Below are 24477 nucleotides of genomic sequence, written 5' to 3'. Positions count from 1 at the left end.
GAAATGCAAAAATCAAATCCAAATTACATCTAATTAAATAATAATAATAATAAAAAATATTAGGATGTAAAAATACCTTAACGGTATTTTAAGGAAATACTATTAGTCTTCTCAGTTGTCTTTGTGGATTTGCAAGTGATTTTTTGATAGAGGTATAAACTTTGAAAGCTGCACACGATGTTTTCACGGGTGTATTAAAAAAATCCCACAAATCCTTCAAATCCTTCAGCACTCTACTCCAGGGAGTTTAGAGGGTTCAAATTCTGTTAAAAGGGTATGTTCTGCTGCACGTGAAATACAAGGGCAAGTATCTGAACATGCCAGATGTCAGCAGACACAAATGAAGGCTAGAACAGCAACCACCAGCAAAGCCACCTCACTATCCTCTAGAAACCAAGGAGAAAAAATATAATTTTACAAGTCTTTACTTGCACTACTTTACAAGTCATCTGCATCTCGATGCACTAAATATTACATTTAACTTAAGAACTGGTTCCTTTAGTAGTATTTTCAACAACATTCTGGGGGCACACTTTTTCAATGAAAAAAATCTGTTTTGATAATTATTATTTAGGTTAAATTCATTATTATGCATATATTTTTTTTCCTAATCCTATTTTTTTCCTAATCTGTTGCCTTCTTCCTGTGGTTGAACTGAATACAGAAGATGGCTATGGCTAACATTTTGAAATACAAATCTAAAAATAAGTAATTTGAAAATTACATGTGGTGTTTTTTCCCACTCTACCCTTTTTCTATTATAAAAAGGAAAGCACAACATTCAAGGACAGTTTAGTATTTGTTAATTTCTAGTTAAAATTAATCAATTGAAGAACTATAACTAAAAATCAATGAAATTTGACCCAAGCAATAAACTGCTAGTGATCAATATCTGAGTTCGTTCATACTTAAACTTGTTCTTTTTAGATGCATTTGAACTCAGTCAGTACATTACCAGTATACTTACATTACCTCCCCCAAACCCACCTGTATCTTAAATGATCAAATATTTAACCATAGGCAATTTATGCCTGAGCAATAAAGGCAGCAGGTAGATCCTATCTCAGGAACTTGTCATTACTACAGCTTTGCCTGGGAGAGGTAAGGAACATTTTGTTCCAAATATAGAGCAATAAACTGTCAGCTGATGACAACTTCACTGAAGTTAAATTCTCTGCAATGGCAAGTATCACTAAAAAAATTATTTCAACCAAAAGACAGCATCCCTTCTTGAATTCCAGATCTTCCTGCCCTCAGCCATTAGCATAAATTCCCAGATGGAGTTGTGAAAAGATGCTAAAGCTCCCTGTGCACTGGAGCTATATGCTCTGCTCTAGAGCTAAATTAACCTGGTGCAATGGTGGTAAATTTAAGGATTGCAATCCTACAGAGAAGGGCTGATGAAACAGTATGTTTACTTGACACCAGTCAGCTTTAAGCAATAGGCTGCTGGGACTGTAGTACATCACTCGCTTCCTTGATCTGTCAAATCGAAGGGAGAGAGGAGGACCAGTATTTTGAAAACATGACTAAGGTTTATTCTGATAAAAGATTACAGCTTAAATTAAGCTCTTCCTGCTTTTAACAGGATGTGTGCAAAGAAAAACGGGGATTGAGAAAAGATTCTATGAGGATGTCTGCTACAACAGAAACTAGAAAAGCCGGTTTTTAAAAACTTCTAAGGCTTTGAAGTAAATATTTAGCAGTAAACAACCCGATTGTTTAGTGTTTATATGTCTACAAAAGCTTATTTACTGGGTTTTATCAGGAGTTTGATGTGAAATGATATGTCTCTGTGGAACAACACTGTTATTTACATTAAGCCAAAAACTCCAATGAAGTAAACCTAAAAAAAAGCTTCAAAATTGCTTTTACCTTCAAGCACGTACAAAATAGTAACACAAAAGCTAACCAATCTGCAGCCAGATAAAAATCTCCTTTGGTTCCAAAAAGATGACTTCTCATTTCTTGTTTAATTTTCAAAAATATCAGCCTTTATCAGAGCTCTTAATCTATCTGCAATAAAACTCAGAATAAATGAACTTTCTGTGATGATGAGTATCACCAGTCAAAAAGTTTAGTCCCTTCAGCTTATTTATACACAGTTATGTAATTGAGAGCACAGTAGCACCTGCAAAAAGGATTTAAATAACATTACTTTCCTTATTTTATCTACAACTGCTTGATTCCTGTCTAAATGATTACTGGGCTAATGACAGGTGATAATACATGTGACATTTATAGAAGGTTCATATAAGTTTTGAGCCATTTATTGGGCTAAACATCTGACTGTGGCCCAGCCAGTAGTCACATCATTTCTATAAAAGTTAATGGCCTCATTAGGATTTTAATTTTTACTGTCTTAAATACTTGCTCATGTTTTTGGTGATATAGTTATTTTTTAACCTCCTCACCTTTCTCTCATATAGATAATAATGTATTTATTTGTTAGCAAAATATACTTTATTTGTTTGGGACTCTGAAAACTCTGTATGACACATTTTCTTTTTTTTTTTTTTTTTTATACAGTAGTTAAATGTTGTGGAATTGTGAGAAGGGGAAGTTTTGGTAGCTCTATCTGCCTTGCAATTACTAAAGTTTGCCCTTGATAAGGGAAAAACTGCTGTCAGACTCCTGGTATGTCTGCACCAGGAACTGATGGGCTCCTGCTTGTGCTTTGTCACTGGCATCTGAAACGGTTCAGTAATTATTTGATTTTTTTCCCCATGCCTGTAGCAATGTCTCCCTCTCATGTGGATGCCCCTAATAATGTGATATCACATTAAAGCTTCCTTCTGCTGGGCAATTTAGAGTGCCTTCCCCTTCTTGCCAGCTGTCTGTCTATCTGTCTAAAACAATCAGTAACTTATTTCTCTCAGAGACTCCTACGTCTGTGTCAAACGTGGCTGAAAACAGGCAACATATTCAAAAGTTATTAGGGGACACAGAAAAAAATTAAAACACATACAAAAGGTCATTTCCCTCACTTAATTCCAGTAAGTTTCCATTGTTAAGCCTTCAAAGATGAAACTTTTTCCATTACCATACTTTCTTACACTTACTATATTTTTCTGTATTCTACTTTACACTGATTAGATTCTTTACCACCATCTTTAAAATTAGGGGCTTCATTTGTTATTACCAGCATCTTGACCATACTCTTGTTGTAAAGTTCTTATCCACACCTTACCCCAGCCTTTTCCCTTTGTTTAACCATAGGACTGGTCCACAGAACAAAGTTTTAAGGGTAAAAATTCTGCCATCAACACAACCACTTGGCAGAGCGTGCTTGGCTACCTTTGCTAATGCAGTGTGTCTTTCCACAGCCACAGACTATCCTGGCAAATCATAGCTGGATAGGCCTGCGAGTGCTCTAGGTGCTGGCCTATCTTGTGGTCATTTTCCACAGAGTAATGTGAAACAGCTGCCATGGATTAAGATATTCAGTACTACAATGAAGTTTTGATAGGTGGGAGTTCACTGCTAAACTGTGCAAGGCTTAATTAGCCAAGCTTAAAAATTAAGTTTGGTTTTGTTTTTTTAAACCCCAGAGTCAGAGTAGATGTTCAAGATCTATTTAGTTGCCCTAATGGATGACCATTCCCTATCTTAAGCTCTTCTGAGTATATGCTTTTTAAGGGCTTGATCTATTTCCCACTGAAAACAACAAAAAGATCAGTGAACTTTAGCAGAACTAAAAATTCGGCAAAATTTAGTGTGTCTGAAGCTCCGCAGCTTCCAGAAACACTATGACAACTTTTACTAATGTCATATGTGATACATAAGTTCTTAAATAAAACTGTCATTGCACAAATATGGCTAGTATAGAAAATTCCAGAACAAATACTGTTTGCCAGTGCAACATGGGTTTTGTTGATTTTTTTCTCTTAGGGTTTCTTTGTATTGCAAAGCAGCTGCACAGTAAGGTTGTTGATACTAAGGTTCACCTTTTGAAGTGATATGGTTCAAAGTAAACAGTTCTGGCTAAGGAATTTTCCAGGTGTTAAATCCACAGGTTGAGGAAGAAAAGAAGAACAGGTCTGCTTATATTTCACAACATTTCTGAAATCCAAGACAAATCAAACCATGGATTAATGCAGCAGTATCCGAGATGATCTATGAAAAGAACTGCCAACTGCGACCTGTGATCAGGTATGTTCACAATACTAAGAATTGATCTGTAATTAAGCTGCAATAGTTTCTACTTCCAGCACACCTATTTCTTTTTAATGGAAAACTACCATACATGGCTTGAAAATTGCTACCTTTTGCCACAAGAACATCAACTCTATGCTGTAGTTTAAATGAACACATACAGTGAAATCGAAGAATCCTACACAGCTGTTGTACAAAGGCAGTCTTCTGAGCTACTGGAGAACTGAACAAAAATAAAGGTTTTAAAGTATATAACATTAGTTATATGCAATATTCTACATTTTCGTGTATCAGCACTATATCAGAGCAAACTGAATATAAACCAGGGAACAGTTTTTATAAGAGTAACTTGGCCAATTTTAAGGTGTACTTAATATGAAGAATGCTGTTTAAGAGAAAATGCATGCTCTGTAATAAGCCAAAATTTGGGATCTCAGCACTTCAGCCAGCTTTGGACTCTGCAGGCACTTTGCTGATTAAATAAGCACTCACTGATATCCCAGTCTCAGGCACTGATTCACAGCCATTTTAAAACAAAAGATTTGTTTTGGTTTGTTTTTTTGGCACAAGGTGGTGTGCCAAATTCAACTTCCTGCAGAACCACTATGCTTTCAGCCATAAAATAAAATAATTGAAAATGGAGGTGAAGGTGAGGAGAATATACGCACAACATTAATATTGATGTTAAGAATTCATACAGCACCTTTGGCTAAAGAACTTCTATTATTGAGACTACTGGTGCATCAGTGCTACAAGTAAGAACTAAAATAAGAGAAAGATCTGAACAATTTGACCAAAGTCATAGAGGAAGCAGCAGACAGAAACTGGACACTGTCTTGACTTTTAATCCCTGGACAAAGATAATGGCAGACAAGAGTACACTTGAAAAGCAAGGGAGCAAATCAGTTCCTGGTTAGCTTTGCTGTTTCTGGTATCTTTAAGATTACTATTTCTATTGTAGTAATTTGAAAAATTCCAGTACATCCTACAAAGCAGTGTAACCATATGCCTAAAGGCTCATTTTATCTTCCTTCTCCGTCCACCTATAAATAGCTCATTAGGTCACTTCAGAAAACTTTTCTGCTTCTCGAAGTTACACACAGCCATCTGCTTCTCCAGAGAAAGCCTAGACAGATGTGCAGCTTGCATTACTGCTCAGGCGTGACAGGGGCATGCAGGCAGGTGCAGGCAGCCCTGAGCAGATGACAGGCAGGTGCACGTGTGCCACCGCTTCCTGACGGCACGTTCCCTTCCCTCCAGGGCTCCTGAACATCACCTGCCTTTTGGGGACACAGGTCAGTCCTTAAAGGCAATGGAGAGTAATCCCACCTATGCCACGCACACATCACCTCTGACCCTCATGTACTGCTTGTGGAATGCAGGCAGCTGCAGGCAGCCCTGAGCAGATGACAGGCAGGTGCACGTGTGCCACCGCTTCCTGACGGCACGTTCCCTTCCCTCCAGGGCTCCTGAACATCACCTGCCTTTTGGGGACACAGGTCAGTCCTTAAAGGCAATGGAGAGTAATCCCACCTATGCCACGCACACATCACCTCTGACCCTCATGTACTGCTTGTTCTTTCTAACAGACAATACGGATGGAAGTGAAAACTATCCCATGAGTAAATGTGCACTTTGACTGACACAAGCTTGGCAAGAAAATGTCACCAGAAATTATTATTTTCCTGCTGTGTAATAAGTTACCTCTGAATTCTTCAGAGCCATCAGCTTGCTTGGTATTTTGGGAGAGGTTTAGTACTCTTACTGTCAATAACTACATTTCACCTTCTGCGGTATTATTAAGTATGCATTAAAAATTAAAAGTAGTTTTGTTATCTGAAATTCCAGAGTGTCTTTTACCTTAAACATAATGAAGAATTCTTTATGCTATATTAAGCCCAGAAGCATTTTATAACTGAAACACTACTTTTTGTTTCCTTACTTTTGAAACTTTGCTAATGAGCTATGCAGCAGTAAAGGGGAAAACTCACAGAAAAGCAGAGCAAACTCATGCAGTTATGGAGAAAAAATGCAGTATCATCTTGCACATAAAGGAACACAAATGCTCTAGTTTAAGGCCCTTTCTCAAAATCTTGCCCAAGATCTCCATAAGCAATCTGCATCCTACTTAATGAATGCATTTTTCTTAGAAGAGCTGATCTAGTCATGCTGGGGCTTGTATTTGTACCAGTGAAGCATAACAGAATTCACACATTTGCATGAATTCTGATTCTTGAGCTTATATAAAATGTAAAAAATGTTTAGGGAAGCAGACTCTAAAAATACAAATAAATACACCAGATATATAACAGGGGAGAGTGTGGCAGAACAACAATCTTGGCTGGAAGTTGGGTATGTTAGAGTACAAAGAAAGTTTTTTTAATATATGTTTATGAACGAACAGCAACAAAGAAAGATTAAGGCAACTGGACATGCAACATGACCAAGAAAACTTGAAATTCTGCAGAACTTCAACATATCGTTACGAAAACAGATTTAAGAGATGGATTTTCAAAAAATACTGTGAACAGTGACTAACTTCAGGTCCTGAGATATAACTATTTGCACAGACTGATGCTTGGTCTGTGCAAATGCAATACTTCACTTTCACGAACAGAATGGGGGAGCCATACCCACCACTTCAAAGTCATTAGAGAAAATGATTATGTTCTGCCATAGGCATGGACATGAACTAGGCATGGACACCTTGGAGGCCAAAACACAGTTATTAAGAGAAAAACAGAGTATGGAGGACTGAATATATTCAGCCTTAATATACAGATTTAATGTAAGCAGGTTCATTTGATGTAACTTTCTCTTGATTAATCATGTAACTTTTTTTTTTTTAATGTTTTAAACCAAAACTAATTTAGCTGCTTGAAGATTTGAATTGTTTCTATTTGGATTAGTTCATTTAAGACTACTTCTAGGAAATGAGAAGAAAGTTATATTTCTGAGATTGAACAGGGACTGAACTAATCTCAGCATGCAATCACATCTCATACTGCTGAGATTTTCAAGATAATCCAGAACACTGAGAGAACCTGAAGCCTGCAGATGAAAGAACGGGCTGGGATGCAAAGCCAAGATCAGTAAACAACCACTTCCACCCAGTCCCCCTTCCCTGACAGTTACAATCTCACCTATCATCTTAAAACCACTTTTGACAGATGCAAATTTTGTGGGAATATAAAGCCCTTTGGTAAAGTGGTTGGGAACACACTCGAATTCCACTTCAGTTAATATCAATGTACATGACAGAAGCAGGTCCTAAGTAACATAAGAAAGGTTTATCTTTGAGATCTTTAAAATATTCATACTTGCATTTTATGTTTTTTTTTTAATCCAACTGACTTCAAGCAAATATTTATTAGGAAACAGTCACACAGGCACAACAAACATACATTCCCAGGGGGAGAAAGGATTTTGTAAAAACAATTGTATTTTGAAAAATATAGACAGCTTATAAAACCTATTTGGAGTCTGTCTGAAAAGTATCACATCTAATGGTGTCAACAACTGTCACTTGGCTTGCCAAATAGGTTGGAAGACCGAAATTGCGGGATGTTCAGAATCTGGGTATTATTTACGTGTTCCTGTCTGTATCAAGGGAGAAATAATACTGAGTTTAAAAATACAGAAAAGACACAGCAACATCCTTCTGAAATTTGTGTAACCCTAACCAAGATACCTACACACTACACTAAAACATACTGCTTTTTTTGCATGCATGTGGCTAAATACCCCTCAGGAACATATTCAGAGAAAAATAGCTTGTATATAACACTATTACCAAGCTAATTCTGCTTTTGTGACACTGTAGAAGTGAAAATATTTGAAGGTTCCTTGCAACTACAATTCTTGCTGAAGTTACTTCTGCCTGCCAAACTACGTAACTAGTTTGCTGAGTATTTTATTATTGTGATTAAAAAAGCTAATTAAATAATACTGAATATGCATATTGAAAGATTATTTGCAATCACATTGCAAAGACTCTCTGAAGCTTATAATTTAACATCTAACATGACTATGCTAACTTCATTAATACCTCTTAAATATCTGAAAGCACTTGAAAAATCTAAGGAATACACCTAAATTGACTTTCTTATGCCTCATACACAGTCAATCTGTTCCTTTTACAGGTGGCATAAAAGATGTAATTACTCCAAAGCAGGTTTTTTGACATAACTGTGTATTTTATGGCTGAGCTTTAGAAGATTGCACATGCCATAAATTCCAGCAGTGATGTGTATGTCCACTCATGCATCTGCTATTAACTTTTGAGTTCACATGTTTTGACATACATTTCACCTTTCAAAAGCATTTATGGGACCCAAACTTCATCTGTGAATTTCCATGTGTGTTCCTTTTTTAACCAAATTTTCCCATCTCATCTTTGGCTGCAAATTTCAGAAAAGATGGGCTTCATAACTTTGTATCTTCAATACAAATTTTTCATATGCTTAGGGAAATCTTTGAGAAAAAAATGTATTTGTGTATATAGGTCACTGTGGCCTCTCCTGCTTACGCAGTATTTTACATGCATTACAGGTGAAAGATAATTGCACTTGCAAACAATCACAGCGACCACAAAATAAGAAACAAGACTGCAAGCACGACTGCTGGTGCCTCTTTTTCTCCACAATGGCCTTAAAGTTAGACTGATGGTCCTCTGGGCTTTTTGCCAAAAACGCACATCAGATTAAAATAGAAAGAAGGGAAATAAGCAACCTGGGGTCCAAAATTTAATTCTGACCTTATGTATAAGCTCTACAGGAGGCTTGGGCAAAGCAGAATGTTAATCTACTATTACGTGGGGCACAAGGAAACCAGAAAAAAACTTTAGAAAGAAAGAATGTATAAAATATTTTCTTTCTCGTGTGCACATTTTGGTATTTTGAAACCATCGATTTTGAAAAATAACCAAATCTTCATGTATAAACATTATGTTATTCTCAGAAAGTAACTTTTTAATGTGCATTTAGTTATATGTCCACAGCCTGCTTTCCTTCAGCTTGAGATAGACTGTATTTTTTTATGGCTTTATCCCACTTTATTCAAACCATGGACATTTCTGTTTCATAAATTTGGGGATTTATGGATCTCATTAACTAAGAAATATGGATAGCATATCAGAAAGCAGATTTGAAAGTGAAGGTTGAAAAGTTCTCTTCATCCTATCAGATGAACAGGCTGTATTTATATTTTTCTCTCATACTTTACAGTGGAAATTAGGTTTTCCTCTGCTAAAACATATTTTTTAATGGACTTCTTTGCAGAAACAGAGCAATTTTTAAAAAATCAAATCAGTGTTCTTCACAGAGCTGTTTGGAAGGAGTACACTTCCTACATATAAAATAATATTACAGTGTTCAGTCTGCAATCACAAATGAGCAATTTAATAAAATTGCACAGATGCTGACTAAGTTTATCCTAACTTCCTTGAAAGCTCTGTTATTAAGTTGTTTCTAGGGATCATGCTTAGCTTAAACTCTATTCCTTTGTTTTCCTATTATAAACCCCACATATTAATTAGCTATGTACTGGTGTATTTCACTGCACTTGAACCTTTCAATTTTAAACACAAATACCTAGAAAATTAAGCTGTTAAATACCTACTGATCCCCTCTTTACTAACTATTAAAATAACAGGTTAACTCCATTTTGTAAAGCTACTAAATAAACACAGTAATAAGTAAAAACAGTTTAGGCTATTCTGAGATGGAATTTTGAAAATGAGATTCTTGAATTACAATGCTCAGAAAGCTTGCTTATTGACTATTATTTTTAGAATATTTATATAAGATACTCTACTGGTCTAGTCTCCTGCCCTGTCAAGAGAAAATTCAGAGGACATTACTAAGTTCATCTAAACACCACATTTCAGAAGCGCAGAAACAAGAAACAGAGCATTTTTTACTCTGCCTGTGAGCAAAAGAGATTAGCCTCATATGAATAACCAGTGAGACTAACCTCATACAAATCTTCAAGTTAATCCTAGTGCTATCACAAAATTGCAGGTGGCTCACATATGAAGCAAAAAGTATTTCATGGCAATTAATACAAAGTAACATCCCCTCCTGATACAGTTTGACAAGTCAGAGATACATAACAAGCTAAAGAACAGCAACTATTTTCCACTGGGAGCTCCAGGTCACCAAAACACAGAAAGGGAGATTAATTGGAAGGCAATGGGGAAAAGTTTTGAAACTGTTACTCACCTATCGACAACCTCAGAAAGGAATGAGGCCAAAACCTTTCCTGACCACTTTCTTCAGAGGATTTATTCCGGCTCAAACTACTACCAAAACCACTACCGTGAATTTCAACCGAGTAAGACAAGGAAGTGTTCTATAAATAGCCTGATATAAAAACTTCAACTGTATTATATGAATCCTTTCTTGGTTTTTAGCACAGCAGAAGGCATGATGTATCAGTCTGTGAAGTGCTTACATGAGCAGCAGTACGAGGTAACTTTGAGAAATACCTTAATATTACGTTTGGATGCAACACTCAGATTTATAATTTCATAGAACCACAACAGAAATGAATCACACAAAGAGCTCTAATTCAAACAGAATAAACTTCCAAACACTTTACAAGCTTACATACTAGTACCTGTGCATGCACCCATAAACAAAATGTTTCAACACTTCCTTCTTTTGCTTGGCTTCCTTTACGCTTTTTACTCAATGACTGCCACAACAGACTTGATAAAATAATGATACTCTCAATGTTAAGTGCAACACTATGTGTAATAATGACTTTGACAGAAAGAAATCTTTGCATTTTTCCATATTGCTGTAATCTCATTGCTTTCTTTTTGTTACATAGATCTAAATCTTGATCAGCTGCAGAACAAATCTGTGAATAATTTGGAAAAAACTGATAGGAGGCTGGACTTTAGCTGTTATGAATCAAATAAAGCAATTGGAATCACCCTGGTTTTGTTATTTTGGTTCCCGTGCACTAGAAACCAATCGATAGTAACAGGAGTAGTTGATTTTCCTTGCTATCAACAAAAGGTACTTTTAAAACTCTAACATGGACTTTTCAAACTACCAGAGAATTTATTGGAAATACAATTTTCAGAGTGAAGAACTGTGAAGGTTCCAACCATTTCTAACCCTTGCCCTCTTACTTTTAAATAAACCCACAACTCAAACAGCTATTGACATGTACCATCTGTGTTGTACATTAATACTAGAATACAACCTCAAACTATGGGATTGAAAATACTCTTGTATAAATACATATACAAGAAGAACTGTTTAGATGGCTCTATTGCAATAACCATTTAGGAACCTGCTTTTCCACATATGAATTCAGTAAGATTGGAAAGGAAATAAACACAGATTTGTGCAGAGTATATAAATTTTTAAAAATAACCCCTGAATAATTACAGCATAGAGTGGTCCAAAAGCTCTTCACTACAGGTAACAAGATATCTTTTCTGGTTAGTTTTATGTTATGTTTAAAGTTAAGTTTAAATAGTAACACTAAACCTCATTTAATGTACTGGTTATCAGTTCCTGTATCCGAGAAAAACTAATGCAGAAGAATTTTTCCCAAACATACTCATCCCAGAATTACCATGAGCATTTTATGTTAGTTATTCCAGTGCATACCTGCAAACCTGCCAGTTGAGCAGCTGATTTCCCTTTCAGGCAGAGAATGAGTGCCACAAATGCATCCAAGTCCTCCAGAGAGAGGCTAGTAACCTAAAACAGATTAAAAATTAACATTATCTAAAGGCTCTAAAGAGGAACTTCCTGAATATTGGTTCTTCTTGCTCAAGAATATCAAACTTAAATCAATGACCTCACGAAGTTATAACCACCATTAATATATTGTCTAGATAAAGACACTTAAAGGGAACAAAATACTTAATTTCAAAACTTGAATGAAGTGTATACCCCAATACCTGTGTATAGTGTATATATGTGGATTTTCACATACCAAACAAAATAACCACCCTTTCTATATTGCCTTCTCCTCTTCCCCTGGAGTGTCTTAATAACAATTAAGTTGATTTCCATAATGCTAAGCAAAGTATAAAAGTGAGATCTTTTTCAAAAGCTTTATAATCAAGACCCAGAATAATAACCACCTCAATGAGCCCCAGATGTGATGATCACTAGGATTTCTTTCAAGTGCTTACAGTTATCTGTTGGAAACTTTAAAAATTATCTCTTTTAAGCTAAATTTTGGAATTTAATAAAACATATTTGGATTATTTTTGGTTTTGAGGTTACATATTGAAATGGAAAGAACTCAAAAATACATGAAAACTAAATCTAAAATATTAAAGTGGGCAAACATTAAGGAAAATTATAACTTCATGTAAAAGCTCACTAATACTTCTATTAGAAAAGGTAGAATAAGGGCATTAACTGTTGTGAAAAAGTAACGTGAGAGTCTGTGGAGGTGCGTGGTCACTTCAGGAGAAAGACCAGCATCTAGACCAGCTGGGCTGATACCCTGACAGTACCAGACCAGTTCTGATCACTTGCTTCCTCCTATAAGAACACTATGGATTTTACACATGCATCAAGATCAAATACCTGTCACAAATGTTGAGGCTGCAAAGAGGGCTCTAAATGAGATCCATAAAGCATTAAGATTCTTTATCAACAAGAAATCGAGGGAAGGCTTATCTTGTGAAGTATGGAAATGTGCATTGTGGGCTTACAATTAAAAGGCTGCCTGAAACCTGCACTGCCTTTCTTTTCACCCCCCTTTTAATTTTGGGGGAATGTTGTCTACATCCCATTTAAATCCATTAAGGGGTTCTATTAGGGCTATTAAAAATCCAAAAATGACAGTAAAGGGAAGAAGAGAAAAATTACAAAGAAGTATTGATGCAAATAGATAAAGAAAAAAACACTAAGAATCTGTCTAGAAGTACTTCATTCATTTATCTTGCTCCTCAAGATAAAAATTATTCAACCACTATTGAGAATTATTTATTTTTTTTTAAAATCAGGCCTTGCTGCTTATTCCATTGCAAAATACTTTGCCCTCTATGACTCTCTTAAAACTTGCATAGAGCACAAGAATGTGAGTGGTATCAAAAAAGTTCTGAGCTTTCAAAATGCTCCTTGGTATTCATTAACTCCACCTTGCTGCTAAAATCTGATAATGGCCCTACTTTATCCTGTATTTCAAGTCAGGTGTCACCTTTGTGTGAATGGCAACAAGAGAGGTTTACTAAACGTGGACATTTTATACATTGCAGTAAGAGAAAAAAATACTTTCATCTATAAAACAGTTCTTACCACTTGCGCAATTTTGTCCTAAGATAAGTCAAAGATGGCTTGCCAGTACAACAGCAAGGAAATGCCCCCAACAGAGCAGATCAGCCAAAATGTCAAAACACTTAATTAAAGAAATATTTTATGCAGTAACCAAACTTGGTGAGTGAGTCATCACACTTCTATTGCCAGATTTCTTCCTAAACTGAGAGTCTGAAAGATAAATTTCCCCTTTCTTTGAAGGCTTCAGTTTGATATTTGAACTCATTCACTGTTTTCCCTGACTTTAAAGACAGTTCTATTATTTTGTGTTTTCTTCACTATTTTTGTTCTTAATTTGGAGGTGATTCAAAAAGTTCCCTCACTGAAAAGTCTGCTCTTCAAATCAACACTTGGAAATTTTTCGTCACTTCAAACAAACAAACAAACAAACAACATCTGAAGTTGTCATTAAATACTTGCACATAAATTTTGAAAAAGTCATACAGGTTGGTCAGTATGCTGGTTCATGCAAAACCCCTACATTTTTAGGTTAGATTAAATTATGAGCAATGAAAATGTTAAGAAGTTTATTTCTCTTTCATATGAGCTGAAGGAAGATATGTTAGCCTGCCACAACTGCTCAACTTGCATCACCTTTGGGGTTAATATAGACCTCCCCTCTCTAATACAAAAGACTGAAGTGTAAAGACAAGAACCAGCCACAGTTAGAGAAGCATTGTTTTCTCAGCTATGAACCAAACGGAAGCAGTATGGCCAGCTCAAAGTGTGGCTGCTGACACTCTTGCTCTCACGTTTTTCTCTCTAACACCCCAAGAAAACAAATCAACAGTATCAGAGAACCAACCAAAGTTTAAAAAAACCTCAGCAATGAAAAACATTTTATTCCAAATCAATTGCCTAGTCTGGGTTTATAGGATAAACTTTATCAGTGCAACTCAGATGCTAAAAGAAAATCAGGATAACAGGATGGGTGTGGAGAAACTGGCACTGCCATGAAAAACCTTTCATCAAACTAAGTTCTTCGAGTGATCTCTGCTGCTACTCTTGTTGAAAACATGAACTGCAAAACTGTTCACATCTCTGTTTTTAGCATCAGCCTTTGGATAATATGTTCTGAAAACCATATCCCTTAACAAACATTTTTCCCCCATTTTATTAAGGCACTGTGATCAAGGCTCAGTAAACCCACGTTTCTGTAGGTGTTCTGACTTTTCACAGAATCATAGAATCATTAAGGTCGGAAGGGACCTTAAAGATCATCAAGTGCCAACCCCCCTGCCACGAGCAGGGAACCCTACCACTAGATCACGTTGCACAAAACCTCGTCCAACCCAGCCTTAAAAACTTCCAGGGATGAGGCATCAACAACCTCCCTGGGCAATCTATTCCAGTTCCTTACCACCCTTATAGTGAAGAATTTCTTCCTAATATCTAACCTAAATCTCCCCTCTCTCAGCTTAAAACCATTACCCCTTGTCCTATCACCATCTTCTCTGATGAAAAGCCTGTCCCCCCAGCTTTCCTGTAGCCCCTTCAGGTACTGGAAGGCTGCTATAATGTCTCCCTGGAGCCTTCTCTTCTCTAGGCTGAACAGCCCCAGCTCTCTCAGCCTGTCTTCACAGCAGAGGTGCTCCAGCCCTTTGATCATCTTGGTGGCCCTTCTCTGGACTCTGTCCAACAGGTCTATACCTTTCTTGTGCTGAGGGCATTCCTCTTCTTAAACCAACTAAAGAAACCCTAATACCTAAGAGAAATCTAAATAATACTATATCATATTATTATATTGCTTACTACACAGAATTTAATGATGAGAGCCATATCCTCAGTTCTGACTTGAAACTGAGTAAATTGACAAGATGGTGTGGAAAAAGTAGAGAGAACTCACTAAATATTTATACTGTCTATTTGCACAGCCTGCATAGTCACCTGAGGGAATGCCTTCTCTTGAGGACAGAAAGGAAACACAAAAAAGAGAAGCTTTAATTTGCAAACAGGTCCTAAAAAGTGGAGGAAATCCCACAGTTCATACTCCATTAAAATGTCCAAGGAGCTTTGTCATGAGCATGTGAGAGTTATGACCAATAAAAAAATCCAAGTGTTTCTGGAACAGGATGATGAATGTTAAATGGAGTAATTAAAAATACTGTAACACAGTAATATTATATTCAATCAACTCTGCCTACGGTAAACATTAAGAGAAAAATCCAACACAGGCTAGCAAGAAAAGGCTCATTGATCAGTCACATCTATCATGGCTGATAGCTGAAGGAAGAGCAACTGTCCCAGTTACCTGTGTCATAAGATAGGTCAGCAAGCAGCAGAATGCTGCTACAGGTGCTTCTAGAGCTTGGAGCTCTTCCATCCTGTCCTGAAGATGAAAGCATGCCAGAAATGTACTATACCGTTGCTTTTCTACATCAGTTCCTTTGGCAAACCACAGTGTTTTCAAATTAGGTGTTCCACCTACAAAAGAAATCCATTATTTTAAATTAGCAGTAACAAGATACAGCAGGCCTAATTCATTACAATCTGAAAGGAAAAAACTGATCTGCTCTTGGCACTTGGAATGACCACAGAGTTGAAAACAAAATGTATTTGACAAAACTTGGCATTTGAAAAAAAACAACACCCAAAACCCAAACAAACATAAAAATAAGGCCTGAGATTGAAACTAATTGTATTGAATACAGGTCTGTTTAAGCAGAGTGGACTGAATGAAATTATTAGATTAATATAGACAACTTTAAACCATCAGACTTTTAGAACAAAATTTGCCTACAAGCATGTCCTTTCCCTTGGAAAAGCATTAAATAAAGTTAATTTCAGCATAAAATAGCGATTCAGCATAAAACAACCATATCTGTTACTTCTCTCCCCTGAAACTAACATAGCAGGGCTCACTGAAGTATATTGCATTCCCTCCCTTATAGTCACCTCTTTTAAAGAACAAACTGGTCCCCTATGCTATTTGCTGGCAAACACACATTCTCCAGAAAACACTGTGCTGGTATGACTCCTCTGCAGCAGGTTCCAGTTTGGAAACAAAAATCAAGACTATCTGGTATTCTGCACTCCCATGGCTACTGTATGAAACAGCACACAAAAAAACTGTAATCAATTACGTATGATGTATCTTTCCAGACTTGCTATAGTATTATTCACCCTGGTCTCTACATCCTTAATATTTACCCCATATTGCCATCTCCCAACTTTTGACACGTGTGAATGTACATAAAATTCGCTCCCCATTTAAACTGCATTTAATCCATTATCAAAATAAACAGTAACACATGAAATAACAAAGCTGCTAACTGGTTATGCCTAAGAATCCAAATTAAAGACAGAATCCTCCCATAAAGTACTTCTGCAGTTAAAGAAAATGAGGTGTGAATTTTAAATGTGGACTAATTAAGTTACATATGGTAACACTTTTTTTTTTGTGACAAGCAGCAGCTGTAGTCCAGTCAGGAGCACTTGATAATAAATGGTTAAAGTGACAAGGTGCTGAAATCTACACAGACAAAGTTTATTTAACTAAGAAAGCCCATTAACCAAATGGTACTAATTCTGTGGAGTGAGGGAAACTAGAACTATTTTCTTTCATCTCCCTGATGGATGGTTCTTTTCACAGAATCACAGAATCCTAGGGGTTGGAAGGGACCTCGAAAGATCATCTAGTCCAGCCCCCCCCCTGCCAGAGCAGGATCACCCAGAGCACATCACACAGGAACCCATCCAGGTGCATTTTGAATGTCTCCAGAGAAGGAGACTCCACAGCCTCTCTGGGCAGCCTGTTCCAGTGCTCTGTCACTCTCACAGTAAAGAAGTTTTTTCTGATGTTTACGTGGAACCTCCTGTGCTCCAGTTTGCATCCATGGAAGGAAAAAAAAAAAAAAAAGAAACAGCAGAGACTGACTTCCAGGAAGAAAAGCAAATATAACATGCATAAAAGCAAAACCAAGCCAACTTTTCCTACCAAAGCTAAGCAACTTTAATGTGTGAGACAATTTTTATATGGGTAAAGTAAAACATTTTTGAGTTCACATTCTGCTTTCCAGAAGGTTACTGATCAGCTGCATGTGAAGAGATAGGCAAGAATCTGTTAAAGGAAAGTACTCTTTCCATCTGCACATTTTTTGGTTTTTTTTTTTAATTAGTTGCATCCAGGGTATACCTAATAATAGAAATCCTTCTTTCTTCAGAGTAAAACCATGAACTACATCAATAATCAAGATTACATATCTATATTGAGAGAGCTCAACAAAAAAATTCAAGACATCTCTTCCATAAACACTTTCTTATACTTTCAGAAACAACATCTACTTGTGCCTGGGAAAAAGAGGTACTGATGAATTATGAGTTATTTGCTCTGGGAAAGAAAACCTGACACTAGCTCCTTGTGGAATACACCAACCAAAAGGCCTACTCTTCTGAAACAATCTCTTCTACAATTAAATTCCATGTAAAACCCAAGAGCAAGCCATTATATTAACCCTTAAATGAAATAAAAGTAAAACAAACAAAAAAATACACTGAAGTTTAATGACTTCATCCTGTGTACAGTCAACAGCAGCCTTAGGACTCATACAGTAGGCTTCCAAAACTGTTTTCTCCTCTAGTTATATCCTCACTACATACTTTATGGCAACTAGAAAACTTTCCTGAAAGAGAGAAATGTAGCTTCGATAAGGAGAAATGTAGCTATTTACTAAATTAACTGAAAAAACCCCCCAAAACTGAGTAACAAAAGGGAAAAAGAATAAAACATACTTAAATATATACAACTGATACACCCTTATTGTAAGGATTAGTCATCAGAAAATTATCTATCCTTCTGGGGTTTTAGGAAACATCAGTTTCTATGAATTACAGAGTGATACTTAAACACAGCGTATGCTGATGGTTATTCTCAACATGCACAAAACTGTGTGAAAACCATATTCACTACTACATAAACTCTAGTCACTATACTCAACTAAACACAAAAGTGAACCAAGAAATTAAGAGAAAAAGCATTGACTGAATTGTTTTCTTTTTCCTTTCACTCACACATTTAAAGACACTGTCATGTAGAAAGCATCACAATAAATAAGAGCACTTCAACAGAAATAAAGAAATATTTAATTTATCTGAACTTCAGTAACTGATTTATGAGTATGCAATGAATGCAGAAGTTGTGGAATGCATGATACTATGATACTGTTGAACTTAATGCTCATACAAAGGTGATCCTCACATTCATACCAACTTTAAACAAATCATCTTCGTATATATAGATATAGGGATATAAAATTAACTGTTCATGTATATGTGAAGTAATTACTATTGAAAATCAATTTTATAACACCATTTTACACCATGTCAGTTTGTAAGAAAACTTTAACATTTCATCATTTTACATCATCATGCAATAAAAATAAGTTTATAAAAATGTACTTGCTAGGAACATTCAACATTTACTTGTCAACGACTGTGGCCAATTTTAAAGACACCATAAACCCAAATGCCAATTAAATCTGACCATTAAAGAAGTATTCCAGGGACAGCATTTTGAACACAAGCATATTCATGACACATTCCTGCAAAATGCAATAACTAGAATAATGAAAGTAAATCCAAACTCCTGTTATGAAGCTACAATATCCTGTACATTTTCAGAAATAAAATGAAAAGCAGAATCTATACATTTCCAGTAGAGTTTAAAACCTCCTCTTTTCCATTTAAACCACACACATATCAAATAGATCTGCTATGTTCACAAGGTATGGATGTTAAAAAGTATTTCTTGGATCGCAGATCTTCTAACAAAATTCACTTCTCAGAAACATTTTTATCAATGTAAGTGTTGCTCTGTCAATGTGTGGGAAACATCATAATCACATTAATTCAACTGAAATGAAACGTTCAAGAAGGGAGAGAGAAACAGAAGCAAGCATAGATGCTAATTCTGAAGAATGTCTCTACAGAAAAACACATACATATAATTCAAACTATATTTTGAACATATTTTTAAGCTATTATCTTACAGCCTTCAGGATACGTTGTTTTGTCAAAAAATAAAAAAGCTAGCATTCAATCTATCACCTGCAAGCTTTTCAGATGCAAGACAAGAACTGTCAATTGTTTTATTCACCCAAAAAATCAGTGGGAATTCTACACTTCTTTTTAAAGATCAAGATGAAATTTAAAATATTTATGGTTATGTGCAATACAGGTCAAAATTCTTAACAAATATTCTTTCTTCAGACTTTTTAATCTTAACCAAATTTAATAGTCAGGATTTCCTATATAATCTCAGTATATTTCTAAAGTAATTGTGATTATGAGGCTATATTCTTTCCCAAAGAAGATGAAATAAAGGACCTTCCCAGATTAATTGCATCTGTGATTTTTCTAATAGTTGCTAGTAAGATTTTTTTCTTTTTGAGGAACCTGATCTTGACTGACAGCTTTGAACTTGTAACTTCTTATAACAACTTACTATAAATTTAGCTCTAAATATGACTGACCCCTGTCTGAAACATGATGTGCAGTTGAGAACCTTATTTGGTGAATTAGAAAGTCACGCTGTGGAAAATAAAAGATGCATGAGCGAATGTAAGGCATACAAATATGGACTGCAAAAATTTTAGAAAAATATTTGTTCGCTGAAGGAATGACAACAGAGCACTAAAAATAAACACTAGAAGTCCTCCTCCCCTTTTTTACTAGTCTGCTTGAACAGCCTTTCATTATTGAGTTAGTAAAGATTATGGCTGAGGAGATGCTGTTTTTACAAACTCCTCTTTATGTGGTTGCTATAAACAAACAGACACCATGATTTTAAAACCAGTTTACTGTCAACATGAATGAGGGTTCCTATGTGTATCACTGGTATCGGACAGTGAAATTATTAGACACCAAATGAAACCTTTTTTGTACTTTGTCTATATAAGCTCTTACCAAACGGTTCCTTTCAAAAGGATTTTGAAAAAAGCTGATATCAAAAGAGCAGCTGGTTTTCCTTCATCCTTGAAGTTTCAAATATGAAAAAAATATGTATTATCTTAGGATAAGTAAGAAAATTTACTCTATAACCTTAGAAAATTGAAAACAAGTAGGTTCTAAAGCAAGTCCTAACAAAACAAAAACCAACCAACCAAACAAAAGCATATGCATTTCAACTTCCTTTGAATTTGGATTTAAACCAGATCAGAACAGGGGCTGCTACAGAAAGCTCTGGGTACTTAGGGAAGAAGTGCTGGTAATTACTCTCAAAAAGCCAAGGAAAAAATAATATTTTTTTTTAACAAGACACCAATGGCATTGTATAGCAATGGAACTAATTCATTTCATATGAAAGACTAAAAAAAAATTCTGAGCTTCTGATCCATGTGACAGCAGATGCTAGACAGAGAGCTGTGACAGTAGAGAGGGTTTATGACTACAATAGCACGGACAAATGAACAATTAGAACAATTTTCCATTTAAAATAACAAAATTGATACAGCACTGTTTACTTCTAATCCTAAACTTGTATTGCATGATGCAATTTAATGATAAAGATGTGAGTAACATACACTGTGCCCAATCTTTTCACTAAGTGTATGATACTTCCGGGTAAATGTAACACACTCCTCATAACACTAATTTCACTAAGAGTGATCATGAATGTGTCCTTTACCAAAGGAAAGAAGATAAAAACACTCAAGCCATTTGATGCTTAAGAGAGTAGAAGCAGCTTCACAGAAACAGATAGCCCAATTATTTTTTAATTGAAAGCTGGATTCTCTTTTTGGCACGTTTTTTATATTCTTTGCCATTCTTGTTAACCTATTCTCTCAACCAGCTTAATAAAATAACTTTAATATGGCCCTACACACTACTTAGCCTGGCCTCAGAGCAGTATTTAGAATCTCCAAGAAACTGTTTGGATTTTAGAATAGATGTTTGAATTAGCACTGAGTTTAACAAGACACAGTAATAACATGTAGATCAAAGCTCAATCCTATTATAATCACACAGGGTAATTAAAAGCAATTGCAGGCACACATCATTTCCAGTTTAGCTCCTTGTTCTCCACAGTCATTTTGGATTCCATATCAAACGTGATGATAAATTGTCTAATCTGATTTTAGTGATGCTGTTATTTCAGTTCAGATTTAAACACATTTTTATTCTACCTGGAATAGAAGGTCGTACAGGCTGTATTAGCTCTGGCTTCTGGAGAGGATTTCCAAAGTAGACAAACCACTCTTTTACCAAAGGACAGGCTCCACCTAAAAAAGTCAGAATTGGATTAGTAAGTCAAATGCAAGTATTTAAAGTGGAAAAGCTGGAAGCAGTGGCAATCAGGTTTCTAAAGTAACTGAAGGCATTTCATAATGACTTGTTTGCTCAGCTTCTTTAAAAACAAACCAAGAAAAATTAGTTCTAGGATCTTCATGACAAATCATTAGAACAAATGAAGAGTGTTTGAATTATGTACTATAAACATGAGTTTATAGTTGGGAACTGCAGCCAAATATGTAAGTACAAGAGTCTGTGGAAAGCATTCTAAAATGGCTTTAAGCCAATTTTAGGCCTTCCCATTCCAAGGCAGTTCAGGAAGCTATGAAGGCATCTGGCATAGCCTGGGGACCTACATGAGCTACCTCAGTCTCTCAGGGATGTCACACTGCCACATATGCAGGCAGCCCTTAAGATGATTCTCCTCCCAGCTTGCCCTGACATTTCCTATGTCAGAGTTTAAGACACAATCTTTATAAGGAGGCCTCGATAGCTATTTGAAAGCTGACAACAATGGAGTCATCCCACTGTCAGATGTAGAGCTTTTACAGCCCATTGTTCCAAACCTTTTATCTAGCATAAAGGGATTGTTTATGCATAATAGCTCAAGTGGCTTCCTACCCCTTAACCTCAACTCTGCCCCTCCCCCAAGCAAAGAGCAGGGTGCCTCTTAAATTAAAAACTTCACTACTTAAGCCATGCAGAAAACTACTGGATGCTTTTGGGGAAAAAAAAAAGCAGCAAACAACAAAAAAACCCCACAAAATACCTCAGAAAAAAACTCAAGCATTTAAGAATTTTTGAAATTGAGCCTATCCAATTTCCAATAGTCATAATCATTTCAATGCAAGTCGTCATAAAAAAACCAAACCAAAAAACCATAACCAACAAACTAGAATAATTATTATTGTTATAAATGGTGCTTCTGCATTCTGTCCAGATTTTGTTTATGGCAACCATGTCATAGTGCCCTAAACTTCCACTCTTCATGGTCTGGTTAATAGTATGAAGTAAACAGATCTGGGCACTTCGAATAGTATTTTTAAATCTTTTCCAGGCAAATCTCAAGACTTGTCCTTCCCCTGTCCCTTTCCAGATTCACAGAATTGCACCTCTTATATCTTCCAGCTCTCACTCAGTGCTGAAGCCACTGTTCTTAAAAATTCCTGCCTTTTATCACCAATTCCAATCACCCTCTGCACAAGTATTTCTGACGCCACATTATGAACCCTAATAAAAAACTTCCCCTAGCTTAAAACAAATGAACAAATGTCTTCAACACCCCTCCATCACCCCAAAAAAGTTTAGTTACCATAATTCCCTGATCTCGTTCACATCTCAATGCTGCAAGTAACTGTAGGCATGAATGAAAGAGTAGTGTGCTGTGGTGCAAAGGCAGAAATTCCTCAGATGAAGTTCTGGTGTCAGGGATAAGAGAGGGGGAAAGAGCATGACAAAATCTGGTTTAAAGCCTTCCTCACTCATGGACCTGCAAGCACAAACTCCTAGTAAAGGGGACGGACTGAAGAGCCAACAGCTGGACTGTGAGGGACAGCATTACAGCTGGCTTGCCATGCTTCACTGTTCAAAGACTGATGACATTAAGAATAAAATGAAAAATGCCTACACTGGCGGGAAAAAAGGGTCTTAAACTGCACATTCCAGTAGCTGAATAGTCTCACATCTTGATTATAAGTAACTGCTTACAATAATGCTACATCTTGAACAAACTCCTCAAATGTCTCAAAGACACTTTCAGAAACATTACAATGTTTTAACATTCTGTTTGAAGATTTATTACGTAAATTAATCTGCTTTATTTAAACTATTCAGCTCACTCAGCCTCCCAGATCTTAGCCTGACTTCTTAAGGATACAAGCCTAATACAATTCAGACATCTATCTTATAATTAATTAATGGATGCAGTGCTCTGATTTAACAAAATTTGACAGAAGAGGTGAAACTTCATATGTATTAAATTCCTAACCATTTTGTGAAACTGGTGGCTCAGCTGACAGAGGGATCCTGTTAGAGCACAAACTGAAATAAAGGCAGGAAAGTCAAGATACCTGTTGTATCTGAATGCACTGGATGGGAAATCAATACATCTTATGGAAGAGCTAGAGCTGAATAAAAAGGTAGATGGGATTTCACAGAATCACAGAATTTTTTGAGTTGGAAGGGACCTTAAATATCATCGAGTTCCAACTCGCCTGTATGGGCAGGGACACCTCCCACTAGAACAGGCTGCTCAGAGCCCCATCCAACCTGCCCTTGAACACCTCCAGGGATGGAGCTCTGTCACAGTTTGACTCAGGTCCGACAACAATGCTCTCGATCCCCCCTCCCCCCAACCCAGGTAGGGAAGGAGAGAGAGAAAAAGAGAGAGACTTGGCCGGATTGAAAACTAAACTACACAGCTTTAATTAAAACACTAATGAATCATACAAGAAAATATATACAATTTTATACGGATATATATTCAGGTATGGGCAAAAGCCTCTCCCCTCCCCCCACCCCCAGCAACTCCCACACCACTTCCCTGAGCTGGGAAGAGTCCCGAGGAATCCCGGAGCTGCTGCTGGAGAAAGCAGAGAGTTATGGGGGTCAGGAGATCTTGATCCTAAGGGTCGACAGTGATGGATGAACAGAGTCCTCCCCGGACGCCAGCCATGGACGGAAGAGAAGGGGAGAAGAAGACGGAAGGAAGTTGTCTTCTGTGATTTCTGACCTTCCTCTGAGCTTACGTAGATATATGGAATGGAATATCTTTGGCCAATTTTGCTGTCCGTCTAAC

At 36.4% G+C, this 24477-nt stretch overlaps 1 protein-coding gene across 1 annotated transcript in view; it reads right to left on the bottom strand.

Moving 5' to 3' along the window:
• The window catches only part of FAM120B (family with sequence similarity 120B), a 47651-nt gene that overhangs the window by 14104 nt on the left and 9070 nt on the right, over positions 1-24477 (bottom strand). The window contains exons 3-5 of the mRNA XM_010004221.1: positions 21575-21670; positions 15703-15875; positions 11784-11876 (exon numbers count right to left, since the gene is read on the bottom strand). Of these exons, the coding sequence (XP_010002523.1) occupies positions 11784-11876; positions 15703-15875; positions 21575-21670 (362 nt within the window). The remainder of the gene's footprint in view (positions 1-11783; positions 11877-15702; positions 15876-21574; positions 21671-24477) is intronic.

The sequence above is a fragment of the Chaetura pelagica genome, unplaced genomic scaffold (assembly GCF_000747805.2).
Source record: "Chaetura pelagica isolate M959 unplaced genomic scaffold, ChaPel_1.0 scaffold708, whole genome shotgun sequence".
Taxonomy (NCBI): domain Eukaryota; kingdom Metazoa; phylum Chordata; class Aves; order Apodiformes; family Apodidae; genus Chaetura; species Chaetura pelagica.
This window is presented reverse-complemented; position numbering and strand designations above follow the sequence as displayed.